The sequence below is a fragment of the Penicillium coprophilum genome, assembly GCF_028826855.1.
Source record: "Penicillium coprophilum strain IBT 35676 chromosome Unknown utg000001l_segment0_segment0, whole genome shotgun sequence".
NCBI lineage: Eukaryota > Fungi > Ascomycota > Eurotiomycetes > Eurotiales > Aspergillaceae > Penicillium > Penicillium coprophilum.
Genome location: NW_026622720.1, coordinates 2,243,639 through 2,259,376, shown reverse-complemented (window position 1 = coordinate 2,259,376; position 15,738 = coordinate 2,243,639). Strand labels below are relative to the sequence as shown.

The 15,738-nt window shown below is 47.8% G+C and overlaps 6 protein-coding genes across 6 annotated transcripts; 2 read left to right on the top strand and 4 right to left on the bottom strand.

The window, feature by feature from the left end:
- Positions 1-291: 291 nt before the first annotated feature.
- Positions 292-3,933, top strand: N7500_000850 (Zinc finger RING-type; the record flags this gene model as incomplete). Its single annotated transcript, XM_056671996.1, has 1 exon — positions 292-3,933. One exon carries the CDS (start codon positions 292-294, stop codon positions 3,931-3,933), a length of 3,642 nt encoding a protein of 1,213 aa, XP_056537569.1.
- Positions 3,934-4,278: 345 nt separating this feature from the next.
- On the bottom strand, positions 4,279-5,202 carry N7500_000849 (uncharacterized protein; the record flags this gene model as incomplete). The annotated part of the gene is made up of 3 exons (XM_056671995.1): positions 4,279-4,439; positions 4,522-4,971; positions 5,049-5,202. The coding sequence occupies 3 exons, from the start codon at positions 5,200-5,202 to the stop codon at positions 4,279-4,281; spliced, it is 765 nt and encodes a 254-aa protein (XP_056537568.1).
- A 2,885-nt stretch (positions 5,203-8,087) lies between these two features.
- N7500_000848 (putative GTP binding protein (GTPBP1)) lies at positions 8,088-10,077 on the bottom strand (the record flags this gene model as incomplete). Its single annotated transcript, XM_056671994.1, has 3 exons — positions 8,088-8,401; positions 8,450-9,968; positions 10,027-10,077. 3 exons carry the CDS (start codon positions 10,075-10,077, stop codon positions 8,088-8,090), a joined length of 1,884 nt encoding a protein of 627 aa, XP_056537567.1.
- Positions 10,078-10,539: 462 nt separating this feature from the next.
- N7500_000847 (U4/U6-U5 snRNP complex subunit LSM3) lies at positions 10,540-11,103 on the bottom strand (the record flags this gene model as incomplete). The annotated part of the gene is made up of 4 exons (XM_056671993.1): positions 10,540-10,667; positions 10,721-10,757; positions 10,823-10,915; positions 10,978-11,103. The coding sequence occupies 4 exons, from the start codon at positions 11,101-11,103 to the stop codon at positions 10,540-10,542; spliced, it is 384 nt and encodes a 127-aa protein (XP_056537566.1).
- A 589-nt stretch (positions 11,104-11,692) lies between these two features.
- N7500_000846 (uncharacterized protein) lies at positions 11,693-13,826 on the top strand (the record flags this gene model as incomplete). The annotated part of the gene is made up of 2 exons (XM_056671992.1): positions 11,693-13,171; positions 13,245-13,826. 2 exons carry the CDS (start codon positions 11,693-11,695, stop codon positions 13,824-13,826), a joined length of 2,061 nt encoding a protein of 686 aa, XP_056537565.1.
- A 389-nt stretch (positions 13,827-14,215) lies between these two features.
- N7500_000845 (PIG-L family deacetylase) lies at positions 14,216-15,133 on the bottom strand (the record flags this gene model as incomplete). Its single annotated transcript, XM_056671991.1, has 1 exon — positions 14,216-15,133. The coding sequence occupies one exon, from the start codon at positions 15,131-15,133 to the stop codon at positions 14,216-14,218; it is 918 nt and encodes a 305-aa protein (XP_056537564.1).
- Positions 15,134-15,738: the final 605 nt, after the last annotated feature.

Here is a 15,738-nt window from a genome sequence, read left to right as displayed (position 1 = left end):
GCCTGGGCAGCCCTGAAGGACTAGTTGTAAGACAAATATATCTTTCGAAAATTATAGCAAGTTATAGCAAGTTATAGCAAGTTATAGCAAGTTATAGCAAGTTATAGCAAGTTATAGGAAGTAGGATATTCTATCTCCAAAACAAACACAGTTTCTATGACTCAAACGGCTTGAAAGGTGTATGCGCGTCGATAGCAAATCCAATTTACATTTCCCCGATCCGCCTGACTTCGCGTTTCTCGGCGCGTCTTCCCTCAACTTTTTTCATCCGAGCTCGATGGTACAGCCAATATGAGCGATGATGTAGAACGCCCAGCAAAGAGGCAGCGTTTCTTCACGGATGCATCTTCGCCTTTACCCAAACCAGATCTAGACGCGTCCCTGCCCTGCCCAGAACACGAATATCGCGCGGATCATGGCGCCGCGCTCGAGATTCCGCCACATCGCATCCCAGACAGCTCTCCTCGCTTGGAACACGAAAAAGAACAGCCGCATACACTAGTTCAAACGACAGAAAGCCTAGGGCTACATAATGCGGACGCTGCGTCTACTCCTTTTTCACGCCAGAATGGAGTAGACCAACAAATCGAGGATGTGACCATCAATACCACCACAGCAGCCACAAATGCAGATGGCTTCGATGTCGACCTTTTCACCAGTATCGTGGGAGAGCAACTACCAGCTGATTCAATCAGAACCATTCAATCGGCTGCTTCCAATAATATCGAACGAGCTGTTAACATATACTTTGATGGATCATGGAAGAAGCCTGCACGTATAAATGGCAGCGTTCCGGCCAGAAGCCGGATAGGCGCTCAAGGAGCACAGCCTAGCCTTGAAATGCAAATTGAAAGTGAATCGGTACTCCGACACCAGCCACCACCAGCAAGATATGTTGGCGCATTTGGTGTGGGAGGATGGGCAACGCGAAGTGGCTTGGGATTTCTCAAGCATGGAGACCCGGTCAACATCGAACGCGCACGCTCCCAGCCAGCAATGAAACGTGGCCGAGGAGGCAAAGCATTTGTCAATCACAAAAGTGATGTTCTGACTCGATTCACGAACACTTCCGGGCAAGAAATCGGAAGGCTACCACATGAGACCGCTGAATGGGTTTCTACGCTGATTGATCAGAAGATATGTCGGTTTGAAGGTGTCTGTGTGTTTGTACCTGACAGAGTGCGAGTCAACGATACCATATATTTACAACTCCGAGTCTACTTGCGAAAGGAAGCCTTCCAAAGCGGGGCGCTCGCTGCTTTAAACGCCAATGACAACAGGTCCACTGGACTGTTCGAAGAGAAGGAGAGCACCGAGGAGAAGAACCTGCGACTACGTCAAGTCGGTCTAGTGAAATTATTCCACGAAATCAATCTTCATCCCACCTCGACCAACCCGACTACGGAAAAGCACAAAAGAGAGGGCATTCTCCGTGCTGCTGAGATTGCAGAGCAATACGACAGCACGAAGAAGGAAAAGGATAAATCCAAATCCAACAAGGATTCCAACGATTCGTCGGGCGAAGACGACAGTGAGGAACTGGAAAAAGATCAGCTCGATACACTCTATCAAAAGGCTCAATCATTTGACTTCAACATGCCAGCGGCAGATCCAGCACCGAGCTTTGCCCTTGATCTGCGCAAGTACCAGCAGCAAGCTCTTCATTGGCTACTTTCAAAAGAGAAAGATTCGAAGCAAGTTCGAGAGAAGTCCATGCATCCATTGTGGGAGGAATATACTTGGCCCAGAAAGGATGTTGACGACAAAGATTTACCGCAAGTTAAAAGCATTGACCATTTCTATGTCAACCCGTATTCGGGAGACCTCAGTGTTGATTTTCCTGCTCAAGAGCAACACTGCCGCGGAGGAATTCTGGCCGATGAAATGGGTCTGGGTAAGACCATCGAGATGCTCAGTCTGGTTCATTCGCACAGAATCGAGCCTGATCCACAGGTCTTGAATGGTCTCAGCTCAGTGAATGACCTTGCCAGGATGCCGAACTCTTCTGGGGTAGTGCCTGCGCCGTATACTACTCTAGTCGTCGCCCCGACATCTTTGATCTCTCAGTGGGAAAGCGAAGCGCTGAAAGCCGGGACGTTGAGAGTTCTTGTTTATTATGGGTCGGACAAGGCTGTCAACTTGAGAGATTTATGCTGCGAATCCAAATATGCAACAGCTCCACAGGTTATTGTGACCAGTTACGGCGTGGTATTGTCAGAATTCCGCCAACTCGCCCTCCAGTCTGCTCTGGGACCCAGTACAAATGGGGGTCTCTTCTCTGTGGAATTCTTCCGAGTGATTCTTGATGAAGCTCATGTGATCAAGAACCGCCGTTCAAAGTCTGCTAAAGCATGCTATGAGTTAAAAGCAGCCCATCGGTGGGCACTGACTGGCACACCCATTGTCAATCGCCTTGAGGACCTCTTCAGTCTAGTCCGTTTCCTCAAAGTTGAGCCATGGAGCAATTTCTCCTTCTGGAAGACGTTTATCACTGTCCCCTTTGAATCCAAAGAATATGTGCGTGCCCTGAACGTCGTGCAAAGTGTACTCGAACCTCTTGTTCTTCGGCGGACGAAATCGATGAAAACCCCAGAGGGTGAGCCATTGGTTCCTTTGCCCAAAAAGACGGTCATTATTGAGGAAGTGGAGCTGCCGAAGCAAGAACGAGAAATTTACGACTGTATATTCACCCGAGCGAAACGAACTTACAACGACAATGTCTCAGCTGGCACACTGTTGAAGTCTTACAGCACAATCTTTGCCCAGATTCTCCGTCTTCGTCAGACCTGCTGCCACCCCATAATGACACGCAACAAAGACATCGTTGCAGAAGAAGAGATCGCAGCGGTAGCAGCTAATGCAACCAATGAATTTCAAGATGACATGGATCTTCAAGAATTGATCAACCAATTCACAAGAGAAAACGCGAACGCCGAATCTCAAGATACCCCTGGGACAATGGTCAAGTTCACTGCCCATGCCCTTCGGCAGATCCAAACCGAGTCCAGCGGCGAATGCCCTATTTGTTGTGAAGAGCCTATGGTCGATCCAGCAGTAACAGCTTGTTGGCACAGCGCATGTAAGAAATGCCTCGAAGACTTCTTACAACACCAAATGAACAAGGGCGTCGAGGCACGGTGTTTCAACTGCCGTGCTCCAGTCGACGGAAAGAATACCTTCGAAGTAGTACGACATCCGTCCTCGAATTCAATGTCTTTTGGAGACGAAGCTGTAAATAGCACGCCACCAACCAGTTCTCAACCTGCCCCACGAATCTCCCTCCGCCGCATACACCCCCTCTCTCCATCCGCTCACACTTCGGCCAAGATCCACGCACTTATCAATCACCTTGGACGCATCCCTGCAAATACCAAATCCGTTGTCTTTTCCCAATTTACCTCCTTCCTGGACCTGATCGGCCCACAACTTTCCCGAGTTGGAATCTCGTATCTCCGCCTCGATGGCTCAATGCCCCAAAAGGCCCGTGCCGCTGTTCTCACCGAGTTTACAAAAGCAGAGAGCTTTACCGACGATGACATCGTCGACATGGATGATACCCCAGGGAGAAGTGACCCTACAAAGACTAGCGCTCCCACGCCCTCGGCACCAGCCCCTACAGTCCTGCTCATCTCCCTGCGTGCGGGCGGCGTAGGCCTTAACCTCACAACCGCAAGCAATGTCTTCCTGATGGATCCGTGGTGGAGTTTCGCAATCGAAGCACAAGCCATCGACCGCGTCCATCGAATGGGCCAGACACGCGATGTCAATGTGACTCGATTCGTAGTCAAAGATTCCATCGAAGGCCGCATGCTGCGTGTGCAAGAGCGTAAAATGAATATCGCTGGCTCGCTGGGTTTGAAAATTGGCGGTGATGATGGTGATTCTGATAAGGGGAAGGAGAGACTTGAGGAGTTGAAAATGCTGTTCGAGTAATTAATTATATGGCTTCAGGGCTGCTTTTGTTTACAATTGGGATACCCTGCTACGGCGTGTGGATGTCAAATGCTAGATACCATATATTTCCGATTTAAGAGACTTGGAAACCTCATCTGCTTTTATTGAATTTTGATACCAATATTTACATGGAGGATTTTGGATAATTTAAGTACAAATTGAAGCACAAATGGATATTAATACACTTGAAAGCAGAAAGAAAAGCGCATGAAATAACAAGCTACATGATTCAAAGACATCAAAAACTAGCCCCAAGCCAAGGTATCGGGGGCTTCGTCGTAAGCACAACTGCTGTTAGATCCAATCTAAACGAAGGCATTGCCTTTACTTGCTCGAATGGTGGAGGTGCTTCTTGACGCTCTCCTTCACCTTTGACATGGTACCCTGCTTCCCAGCCTTCTCGCTACCATGGGAAGACTGCTCGGACTTGTTGCTAGCAGGGGACTCGTTGCTCTTCTCACTATCCTTGGATTCACTCGAAGAACCTGGAACAAAGAAAACCGTTAGTACTAACCATAACCAATACCCCCAAAGATATACGGCGGGCACAGGAAAAGGGAACCATACTCTTTTCAATGCCATTATCCTCAGCCACAGGCTTCTTTCCCTTCGACTCCTTCTCAAAGGCCTCGGCAGATTTTGGCGCAGGACCCTGTGGACCCTCAAGCGCCTCCTTGCTCACGTCCTGAGGATGCGCTGGGCGGGCAGTTTCGCTGCTCTCGCCATCTTCGGCCTGCGAGGTGCTGCGCTGTTCCTTTTCCGAGTTGCCGTCGATGCTTTCGCTGGATTCTGTTACGCCGCTGGAAATAGGCTTGTTTTCTTTGCTTTCGCTGCTCTCTACAGGCTCGCCAGACATGGACAGAGCGGGAGTGATGCTGGTGCAGGCGGTGATAGAGGTCGGTGCTTGGGGAGTAGTGACGCTAGTAACCTCGGTTTCTCGGGGCTTGGATTGCTTGTTGTCTGAGATTTGCTCCAAGGGTGCGGTGCTGATATCTGATTTGATTGCGCCAGGTTGCTCTGTGGGATAAGGCGTTAGGTATATTGGACATATATGATATATCTACTTAGCAACTCTTTGGTTGAGCTGTACTTACCATCGCGGTTTCCACCGTCATAGGGATCTGTGGCTCCTCCTTTGCCTTGCACACCGGAGATGGGCTCTTCGCCGTGCTGCTGGGCCTTGGGGGAGTCGTTCTCGCCCCAAATGGCAGTTGAAGCAGCGGTGACGTATTTGTTGACAGTCTCCATGATTGTATGATTGTATTGTAGTTCAGTTCAATCTATGAGGGTAGAACGTTTCTGAGATAGAGGATACTAGGCAGATGTGGTAAAAGAGAATGATGATTGTAAGATAATGTGTTGTTGTTTTGCTAAGTGGCGAGTGGATTGGACCCTTATAAACTCTGGTCAGGTCAAGCTTTCAGAACCCACACGGGCCTGGGTCGTGTTCAATACGTCAGTGTTGGGCTACGGTGGCTTGCGCAAGGATCGCTCTCATCCCATTTGATTCCACTGGTTTTTCAATGGCCGAATGATATCCCATTTGATAGATTGGACTGTCGAGCGAGCGGCGATCCTCTGGGCCTATGTCATAGAGTGACGTCAGTAGCATGTGTCATGTGACCTCATACTACAACAGCCATGGCCATAATATGACAGAACTATAACTGTACAGTGACGGCGCATAAATATAGACACCTTAAATTCTGCTAGTCAGGCCTCCACTAACAAAAGACAGACAATACCGAGCGCGGCATAGCTACATCAGGAAGGCGGTAGTGGAGAGGGTGTAAACACAGTAAGTCACTACGCAAACCTTAGAACCTTGGAATGTGTTAACACCCTTCTACTACCGCCTTAAATTAATATACCGCCTATTATCTCTTAGCTTTCTTGGTGAATATTTAATAGGCAGAATTTAGGGTGGTAACACTTTTGCGTAGTGAGGTGGTCAGCTCGCTTACCGATTACGTTATATATATGTAACTAGTTAACTTATACCTACAGTGACACCGTAATTTTCCCTTTCCCTCTCCTCATCCCGTTCTCGATCGCCGATATGAGTGATAATATCGATTTTGTTTCTCCAAATGCCCCAGACCTGCCTAGTAAAGAGCAAGTTAGATTGCTTTGCACTAAACAAGATCGGAGGGAAAACCATTTCATCCACGTCCACAACAGCGAAAAGTTTTTTTATCAAATATGACGTCCCTTATTGCGAATGGAAAAATCAACAGTTTTTATTTGATCGGATTGGGGCAAGCGCCGCTATTCGTATTCCTGAAATTTATGCCGTATTCGGTATATCAGATAGACTATATCTGATTATGGAATTCATTCAAACCGACTATATTGCGTCCGATATACAGAGAGCAAGAGCTATATCTGATCTTGTTTCTATCGAGGTCCCCTTTAATATAACACCGGGTCCCGTTGGCGGGGGTATATCCATATGAGAATCTTTTGGGATAATCAGATATCGGATATTGCCTACCCTTCTATCCAGGACCTAGAGGGTCATCTTAATCGCGTTTGTATCCCTAAGCTTCAAGACTAAATAGTTCTAGAACTAATATGATTTATTTTAGGTCTTAAAGGTCTTTAAACCACCTAACCGAGAGGTAGAGTATATTGATTTCAGCAACGAGAGAATGATCTGCTGTTATACAGATCTTAAAAAAGCACATTTCCTAGTTGATACAGACGGCCAGCTCTGGGTGTCCGCGTTTCGTCAAGTCAATTTTCTTCCTGAGACTTTTATGTACTTTGCTCTAGGCAAGCAATTAGGGGGAGACCCACTCCCCCTGAGTACTATAGTATGATTCCAATCATACCTACTCGAAACCTCAAAGGACTTTCCGAAGTAAGACGATGGTTTCTACATGGTAGCAGTCGGCATTGTAGGTAGAACCCCCCCCTTTCATTTAGAGGATTGTCTTACTAACAAGTTTTTCCTAATAGATATCAGAGATTGAGATCTTTCAAATGTTGGCTAGGCGAGTAGCTGGAAGGTGGACCCCGAGCGATGTACTCGAGTATTGGCCATCTATTCTTATTAGTATGAGTCGTTATATTGACCGAGAAAACCAATATAAAAGCTGCTTACCTTGCTTTTGTATTCTATAGTTACTTACCAGAAACTAACTTCGTTTCGAAAGGACACAACACTGTCTTATATCCGAAAAAAGTAGCTGAATGCAATTTAATTAGAGAGCTATTAGATTCAACCTTTTCTATCGGATTGAATGTCAATTGATGAATATATCCATAGTTTCTTTCAATTGGAGAGCTACTAGATTCAATCTTTTCTATCGGATTTATTGTTAATTGATAAATACACAAGCGTAGACGGCCGCTTCTGCGGCCTTATGATGTCTTTCTTACAGGTCTTTTTAGTGGTCTTTTTAGTGGTCTTTTCAGCAGTCTTCCAATAGCCTTCACAGTGGGCTTCTCATTTTTTCTTAGATATCTATAAAATAGTTTTCCCCTTTCCAGTCTATTCAAGGCGGCAGAAAAAGGCGGAAAGAGCATACTCTGTGCAAGCGACTTTTCTATGTATAACTTCTGATCTATAGTTTCTTTCAATTGGAGAGCAATTGGATTCGGCCTTTTCTATCGGATTGAATGCCAATCGATGAATATATCTTAGAATCACTCAATCGTTGATTTATTCATTTATGCAGTTATGCATTTTTTGATGCAAACTCCGTTGGCCTACTGGAGTTGTATTAGACACGGAGAATTATATAGTCTGAATGACTTCCGAGGTTTGATGTTGGCGAACTTAGATACCTTGCTTACTATGGAGCCCGTTATAATAATTCAAGTATTTAAATTTTCTGCTGCTAGTACGACATACCGCTTAAGGGTAAGAAGCCACAAGGACAAAGAGCGTTAAACAAAATTGATAGAGTTAAACCTAACCGAGTGATTCGTTATACCTATCCGATATGGTGAATGCAAAGATATTCATAGAACTAATATAATCAGGCCATGGCTAATTGACCATTATAGTAACAGGCGTAAACATATCTAGACCAGATCAAAATACCTAACGCTTGCAAGAAAAAGGTCAAACTCAAACGAAGAAAGAACAAAGAAACTCCGTTGAAACGAATAGGCCAAAAACAAATCTAATCATGAGGTCTCATAGGCGTAGGAGTCGAAGCTCCTTCCTTTGCATTTGGATTCAAAGGTTGCGTTGGATCATAACCGATGCTCTTAACGATTCCCAGTCCTTTCGTTTTGCCCTCACGGAAGAGGACACGGTCCCCGGGGGCTAAAAATTCAGGACGCTGGACGAATCTGAATGCAACTAGCGCTCGATCTCCAGTACGAATGAAAGGGCGGTCAATGTCAATGACTGAACATGTCTGACTGACTGCCCCAACATGAAGCATAGCCTGATATTTAGGCTTAATGGTAGTTGCATGAGAAAGTATTAGGACTGATTATCATTAGCATGTAATCAATCAAGGCTAAATGGGCGACCTACCCTCCGCGACGAATTCCCGATACACCTTTGGAGGCTCCTCCAGCTTTTTCAACACTACCATACCTTTACGCACTTCCTTCCGGCGGACGCGCTTCAGGGCGAAAGATCCAGACTGGCCCGCAAAACAAGCATTCACCTGGATACGCTTGCGCTCAATGGACTTAATGACTGTGGTGGTGAATTGGCCGAGCGAGTCTGGTCCTACTATGACCGAGTCTCCGGCATGAATGACACCGGACTTGACCACACCCGAGACAACTGTGCCCACGTGAGGAACAGAGAAGGTGTCGTTGATCAGGAACTCGAAGGCTCCTGCAACGTCATATTGACCGCGGTGAGGTAGAATATTTAGGAAGGTTCGCACTAGGTCAAGGTTCTCTCCTGTGACATTGGACACTTGGAAGATAGGACATATCCGCTGGCTGACGAATTGCGTGGCCGTGTTAATGGTCTCCTCCATGTCCTTGACGAATATTGGAATTTTGCGCGCGCCAGGCGATTTGAGAATCTTGGTCAGCTGGGACAGGGTCTCCTGCAGAATATGGGGCGGACAAATGTCAATCTTGGTGACAATGACCATGACAGGCACATTGAGAGCCAAAGCAATACCCAGATGCTCTTTGCTCATTCCGATAAGACCATTATTGGCAGCGACCATCAGCAAACAGTAGTTGGGGCTGCTGCTTAGCATACCGAATACAGTGGTGCGCAGATACCGCTCGTGGCCTGCCAGGTCGGAGAAGGAGATGACCTTAGCAGAGCGCCTACCAATGTCTTCCCAGGAGAGCTTTCGGCCCTGTGAATTGCTGACTATTTCTCCTCGGCTGTCGAAGCCCATGATCTCCAACCCGACGGAGCTGGTACGCCCGCTTTCGATCTCGTGCTTGTGGCGGAACAGATTCACTCGCGCACGCCCACGGCCATCGTCAAGACCACCTTTCACCAGCACTCCTAGCATAGTGCTCTTGCCGGCATCGACATTCCCCACTACTGCAATCCGGAGCTCCGCCATCTCCTCGATGTTGTCAACGTGGTGGCGCACGAGGACCTTGCCCCAAGCGCCCTGTACACGGTCATTGCTAACGGGCGATTCTTCAGGGCCTCCGACGTTATAGGTCAGTAATACTCGGCAGTGAGCTGGGATAGTCTCAGCCGCCTCGCGCAAGCGCTGCAGCGCCGTATTCCATTGATTGAGATCAAAGCCCATGGATTCACCACCGTCTTCTAACCCCAGGTCAAACATGGTTTCTCCATGGCCTTCATCGACTCGAGTTTGCAATATCCCAGCGAGCACCTGCAAGTTGTCTTCAATGGCATCACCTGTACCGAGAAGGAGTTCCTTCAGCTTGGCTATTTGAGGGGCATCGGATAGCCCTAGCTGGTCGAGAATGTCGAGCTCTGCATGGTCCTCAAGATCGCGCGACACGCTGGCGGTGGAGTATCCGCTGTCGCTAGGTGCAACTTGGCCAGAGCGGTGGGCTTGCTGTTTATCGGCATACTCGGCGAATTCACTGAGGGCCTAAATTGAAGATCATGTAAGATGAGGAACTTGTGACATGTTCCTTGGAAACACATACGACTTCACCTCGTCTGCGCTCCTCATGGCTCAGTTTCCCGGTTACAGGCATTGTGTGGAGTTGGTAAGTTCAACCGTGTCGACTGACGTGCCGCTTTTTGGGGTAAGTGACGTTATTGGTTGGTGGATCGGATCGCCGTTATTGTTGGCGGATGTGAAGTTATATTCGAGTGATCATAGTTTTCTTTTGCCCAGATGAACAAAAGATAGAAGGATATTGTATTAAATGTTTGAATAAGTGTTCAAGTCGAAAGTACATTGTAAGGGGGGATGGGGGAGCTTTATCGATAAGTCCACGGGTTGGAGTCACCAGTTGAGTCATCGATCAGACCAGCTCGCCTATATCAGCCGCATTCACCTGTGACTTCATATAGCATACACTAGGAAGAAAGTCGAATCATAAGGAATACTATGACTAACAATTGCACAGCCTGCTCAGGCTCAGGCTAGCCGCTAGATCCAAGAGGACTAGTATGGATGATCATAAACCAATTTTCATGGTATCGTTACCTATCTATGTTGACTGCATTTTGTGGTATCTCGTGTCCTTCCTAGTATTGTTCCCGTCGCCGGACGCCTTTCTCTCTATCAATGGCATATCAAGCCTGTCACGCCTGGGGGAGATCAAGACGACGGAGTCTCCTAAACAGAAATCAGCAACCCACTCAAAATATTCCATACTTGCACCGACTCACCTCGAACAAAAAGCATCTCTTCTTGTTTCTTGATAGTCTATATCGAGGAACCCAGATTAGCCCGTGTCCATGTAAATTTCCCGCATGCACATGATTCCATACCCGCAAAGTCTCCTCCTCGTTCTCATCCTCTTCCACCACGTAGATCGTCTCTTCCACGTCGCCAAGGACTAGGTTGCAGTGACTATCGTAGGCCTGTCGACACAAATCATAGTCAGTAGTTATTCCGAAGATCGTCGGATGGGGGGGGAGCTCACATGAAGGCGGCCTTTGAGCTCACGGTCACCGCGCAGCTTCACAAATACAATCTCATCGAGGGAGAGACGAACAAGATCCAAGGGTTCCGAGACGGATGGACCGCCGGTATCTTCATTGTCGGCCATGATAAAAGGGTGATTGGATTGGGTCAAAGGCAGGTCCACACGCACGCAGAATCAACGAGCTTTGGCTGATCCCTAATAGGGTTTAGCGTCTCACCTGCCAAGAAATGTGATGAGTCAGCAATTTACCCCGGGTTTTCAGGTTTCCAAGTATCCACATGAGATCTATACAAAGTGGTGGAGCAGGAATTGGAGAAGTATGGGTGACAATGTTTATAGTATAAGTTGTCAACCACAATATTGTAGTAAAATCAAATAATAGTCTGGCCTAATCACTCGTGCAGGGTATCATGCGCTTACTTGTTCTGAAGCACAACCTGCATAAAGTACCCTGCCAAAAGATCGGGGTCGAAGCGCACACCTTCCCCTCATTTAAACCCCTGGTGATTTCGTGTTCTTTGTGTATTTCAATTTCTAACATTAATCTCTTACTACTCTTTACTTATGCGGCGACTTTCATTTGCTGAGAAGTTCGCTTCTCGTTGGAGTGTTTCGTCTCGGTCTGGAGACGGCATAAAGCCCAGACAATGCCCCCACACACCGTCATCTCAGTCGTCCGAGGCAAACACCTTTTGTCGCAACACTTCCAAATATGACGGCATGGGATAGTTCAACACAAAGAATGATAAAAACTGGCTATCGCTCTTCCGTACGGCAATTGACTACAACAAGTCAACGATGGAGCAGCGAACTCGCTGTTCCACGGCCTGCGACTTTCGAACAAGAGATTCAGATACCTCTACCAGAATGGAACTCGCCTGCGGAGGAGGCGCAGTATAGGGCGGACTTCTTCCGAGCCCTTCAAAATGGACAACCCAACCAAGTGCTAGAAGCCATGGTCGATCCACGATCGGTAGAACTAGTTGGATTGCTACCGCCAAGCGTGTTTATAGAAGCCTTCCACCTCCTATCCCCAGCCAACTTTGTGATACCATACCGGGAGCTTCACCATACGCTGCACGGATGGGGTGTGCTCATGGACGGGCTCAAAACCTTGGAGGCGACGTTCGACGACTTCACGACGGACTTGCTTATGATCATCCAGTACAGATCCGCGGCTGGACATCCACCTCAACTATCCGAGTACACTCACCTCCTTGACTGTGCACAGGCAATGGGAAATGGCCCCCTAGTCAACGCGCTTTGGGATGGGATGTATGCCAATGGTGTGACTCCCGACGCAACGTGCTATAACCACTACATGTCAGGACGGATCTGGGACCACTGTTACGTGGGAAAAGAAGCATACAATACTCGCATTACCCCTCACAGCTACAAAAAGCGGCGCATGGTGGATCCAAATCCTGGATATCGTGGCTATGCAACGGCGTGGAACAGTACCAAAGGAACTGTGCTGGATATATTCAGTCAGATGAGCCAGGAAGGGCTCAGTGGAGATGTACAGACATACATTAATGTCCTCCTCGCATCGGCCCGCGTGGGCGATACGAGAGCTACCAAGAATGTCCTCAAGACTGTATGGAACGTCGATGTTGATGCCATCTTAGATGAAAAGGATAACTCAATGCTGCCACCGGTTACGCCTTACGAGACTTGGTCCGGTCTGTACCCAACTGAGGGTCTTCTTTTCGCCGTGGCCCATGCCTTTGGGACAACCAACGACATATACGCCGCTGTGAGAACAGTTGAATTCATATCTTCCTCATACAACATCACCATTTCAGAAAAGGTCTGGTCCGAGTTGCTTGAAAGGACGTTCACTCTCTCCAAAACACACAAGCGAAGGCAGGCTGAAGATGGGCGAATAGGCCAAGTCCCAAGAGACATGGTCCGTGATATGTTTCAAGTGTTGACGACGGAGTACAATATTCCCGCGACTATGCAAATGTACCGATTTATGACTCAAACCAACAAGATGGATGGCAATCTGAAAGCTTGCAAAAGAGACATGCGTAAGGCATATGATATCTTGAGCCGAACGAGGGCGAAACGAAAGGAGGCAAGAGACGCCGTTATGAAATGTCTACAACCAATCTTGGACAGCATGAAGCCACCGGCGAACGATCAAGGGGGAGAGCAGAATCCAATCAAGCACCAACGACAAAATGGAGTGGAGCCAGATCAATCACTATTTTACTGCCCCCCTACTCGCTGAAGCCATCAACGCATATGACCTCCTTCAGCTCGAAGTCTATCAGCAAATTTATCAAATGCAGCGCATAGCCTATTCAATGATTACCACAAAGCAGTGGAGGGATGTATCATTGAAAGCCTGGGAACTTCAAGAGCGGCCCAAACTACTGGAAGAATGGAAAGACTTCCTACCAGAGCAAAATACCTACGAATATGAGACGGCTGGAACAGTCGAATTCCTAGGTAAAACGATGGCCAAGAGCACCCACATGAGCCAGCATGGCCGCATCCATGCACGGCGGATGCCAGATGGGTCGGAGCTGTTCCATCCGAGTGAGCCTAAGGTCCTCGATGATAGGATATTCTGGGAAATCGTACTTTATGATTACCCCCAGCTAGACCGATCCATTTGGCCAGTCAGTCGCATCTATTCTTTCCAGACCAAGCGCAGCCAAGAATTGAAGGATAAGCTGCGCAAACTCAATACGCGAGTTCATTACCCGGACGATCATCATTTGTCGCAGAAGAACAATCCTTCCGCTGGATTTTATGGTCGCATTCATGCCCTGGGCTTTGATGCTAAACCCCAGAATTCTATCTTTTGGCGGGATGGTAATCCTTGGTGTTCATGAGAAGAGCCTTTTCCTTTTGTACCATTCTAAGCATTTGCGCTTGACGTCAATCAGACATGATATCCATTTATGCAATCCTATGAGCAGTACGATTTTCTTCTTCCGTTTTTCTTCTCTCTCTCGATTCTTCCATAGTGAAGACGTGTATGTCCATTATTAAGCCCCTCCAGGTCAGGTATAAGCTTTGTAAGTTAAATAGTAAATATGAGTACACAAGAAGGCACACAAGCCTCAAGAAATCATATGCAGACATGAAGCGTGAGATACCAACGCAAAGGGCGATCGGCCAAAATGATACAAGATCTGAGCAAAAGCAGCACAGATCCAACGCTAGCCCTTCATCCAGGGCATAGCGGCTCCTAAACAAGAATAAGGAAATAACCAGTCACCTAGACCTTTTCCCGTTGAAGGTCATTGACAGTCATATATCTCCCAATAGTAATCCACCCCCACCGGAACCAAACCATCTGGCTCTTATGACAGATGACCATAGCGGACTGCGCAATCAACCACTCATTTATCGAGCTAACAAACAGCAGCCGCACAGGACCAGCCGCGGCATCCTTCTGCCTCGAGCCCGTCAACCCAGCAGCAAGATTACTCCACACACCAAGGAACATGGTAAGCGGCGCATCCAGCACACCCGCATATTTGCGGAACACGGACGTCGTAGTCAAGGTATACAGCGTGACAGGGCAAGTAAAACCAGCCTTCTCCTTCATGAGGGCGCGGATGAAGTTCACAGCGCCGTGGTACAGCGAGCGATGGTTAGGATGATTACTGATGCCATGCTTGTCAAAGGTAATGATGACATCGATAGTAGCGGTAGGGGCCTTTTTGGGATCGACACGCTTGCCGGGCAGCTTCTTCTGCGCAGCCATTTCCGGCGCGAAAGCCGAGGCCAGCAGCGACGATATCTGGCCCTCGTCCCAGTCCTTGTCCATTCCATCCGGGAAACGGTTCAAGTCGTCGACTATGAAGACGTCTGATTCGCTGCGCAGACCGAGCTGCTTGGCTGATTTCTGGAGCTCTTTTTTGCGCGTTTCGCCTAGGCCATCTGCGTCGCCGCTGCTGAGACAGAGGATCTTTAGGTGGTTGCCGAGCTCGGGCTTGGTGAGAGATAACACGGTGGGCGCGAAGAACATAGCTTCGTCATCTGGGTGTGCGATTAGGAGGCAGATGCGTTTGTTTTCGAGGCGTGGGAAGGATCGTGTGAAGGGTGAGGAGGAGGTTGATGAGAAGGTCCAGAATATGAAGACCGCGGTTATGGCTACTGCCAATGCGGTCCAGTTGAATGAGGTCGACATTGTGGTGTTCAATTGGTGTGGTTGGCGGGTTTGGATGGGTTGTCTGGAGATTTCGTGGGGTTCCTAGTTCCGGTTCTCCGTTGTTCCGAGGATCGAGGGTCGATGTAGAGTGGGGATACAGATTGTGCTGCTCGATTATATTATTTCTGGGGCTGTGGTAATTGGACCGAGACTGGTGCCATGTGGTGCTTGATTGTTATGTGGAATTGTTTATTGAGTGGATCAGAATAGACCAATTCCAAAGCATGTGTATGATGGGGAAATGCGAATCATCCCACTCGTGTTGATGCAGGGGTCAACTACTTCTGGGGATAAGTAACAATGAACCCCATGATGCTGGAGCAATCTCAGAAAGAACACGGTGGCTTGAGCTCCCATCCGGAATAGGGGAAGCTCAAGTGATTCCTATGACGATCCATCACCGGGTCACGTGTCGGCTTTCTATATGCCGTATACATGAAGTATTCGTACAATGCTTTAACAGCTTCTCTTTCTCTTCTCTTCTCTTCTCTTTTCTGCTTGATCGGTCAGTTTAGATAATATGATATGAGAGTGACATTTCTAAGTGCTCCGCACAACCATGTCTTGCCCATCAAATATTCTTG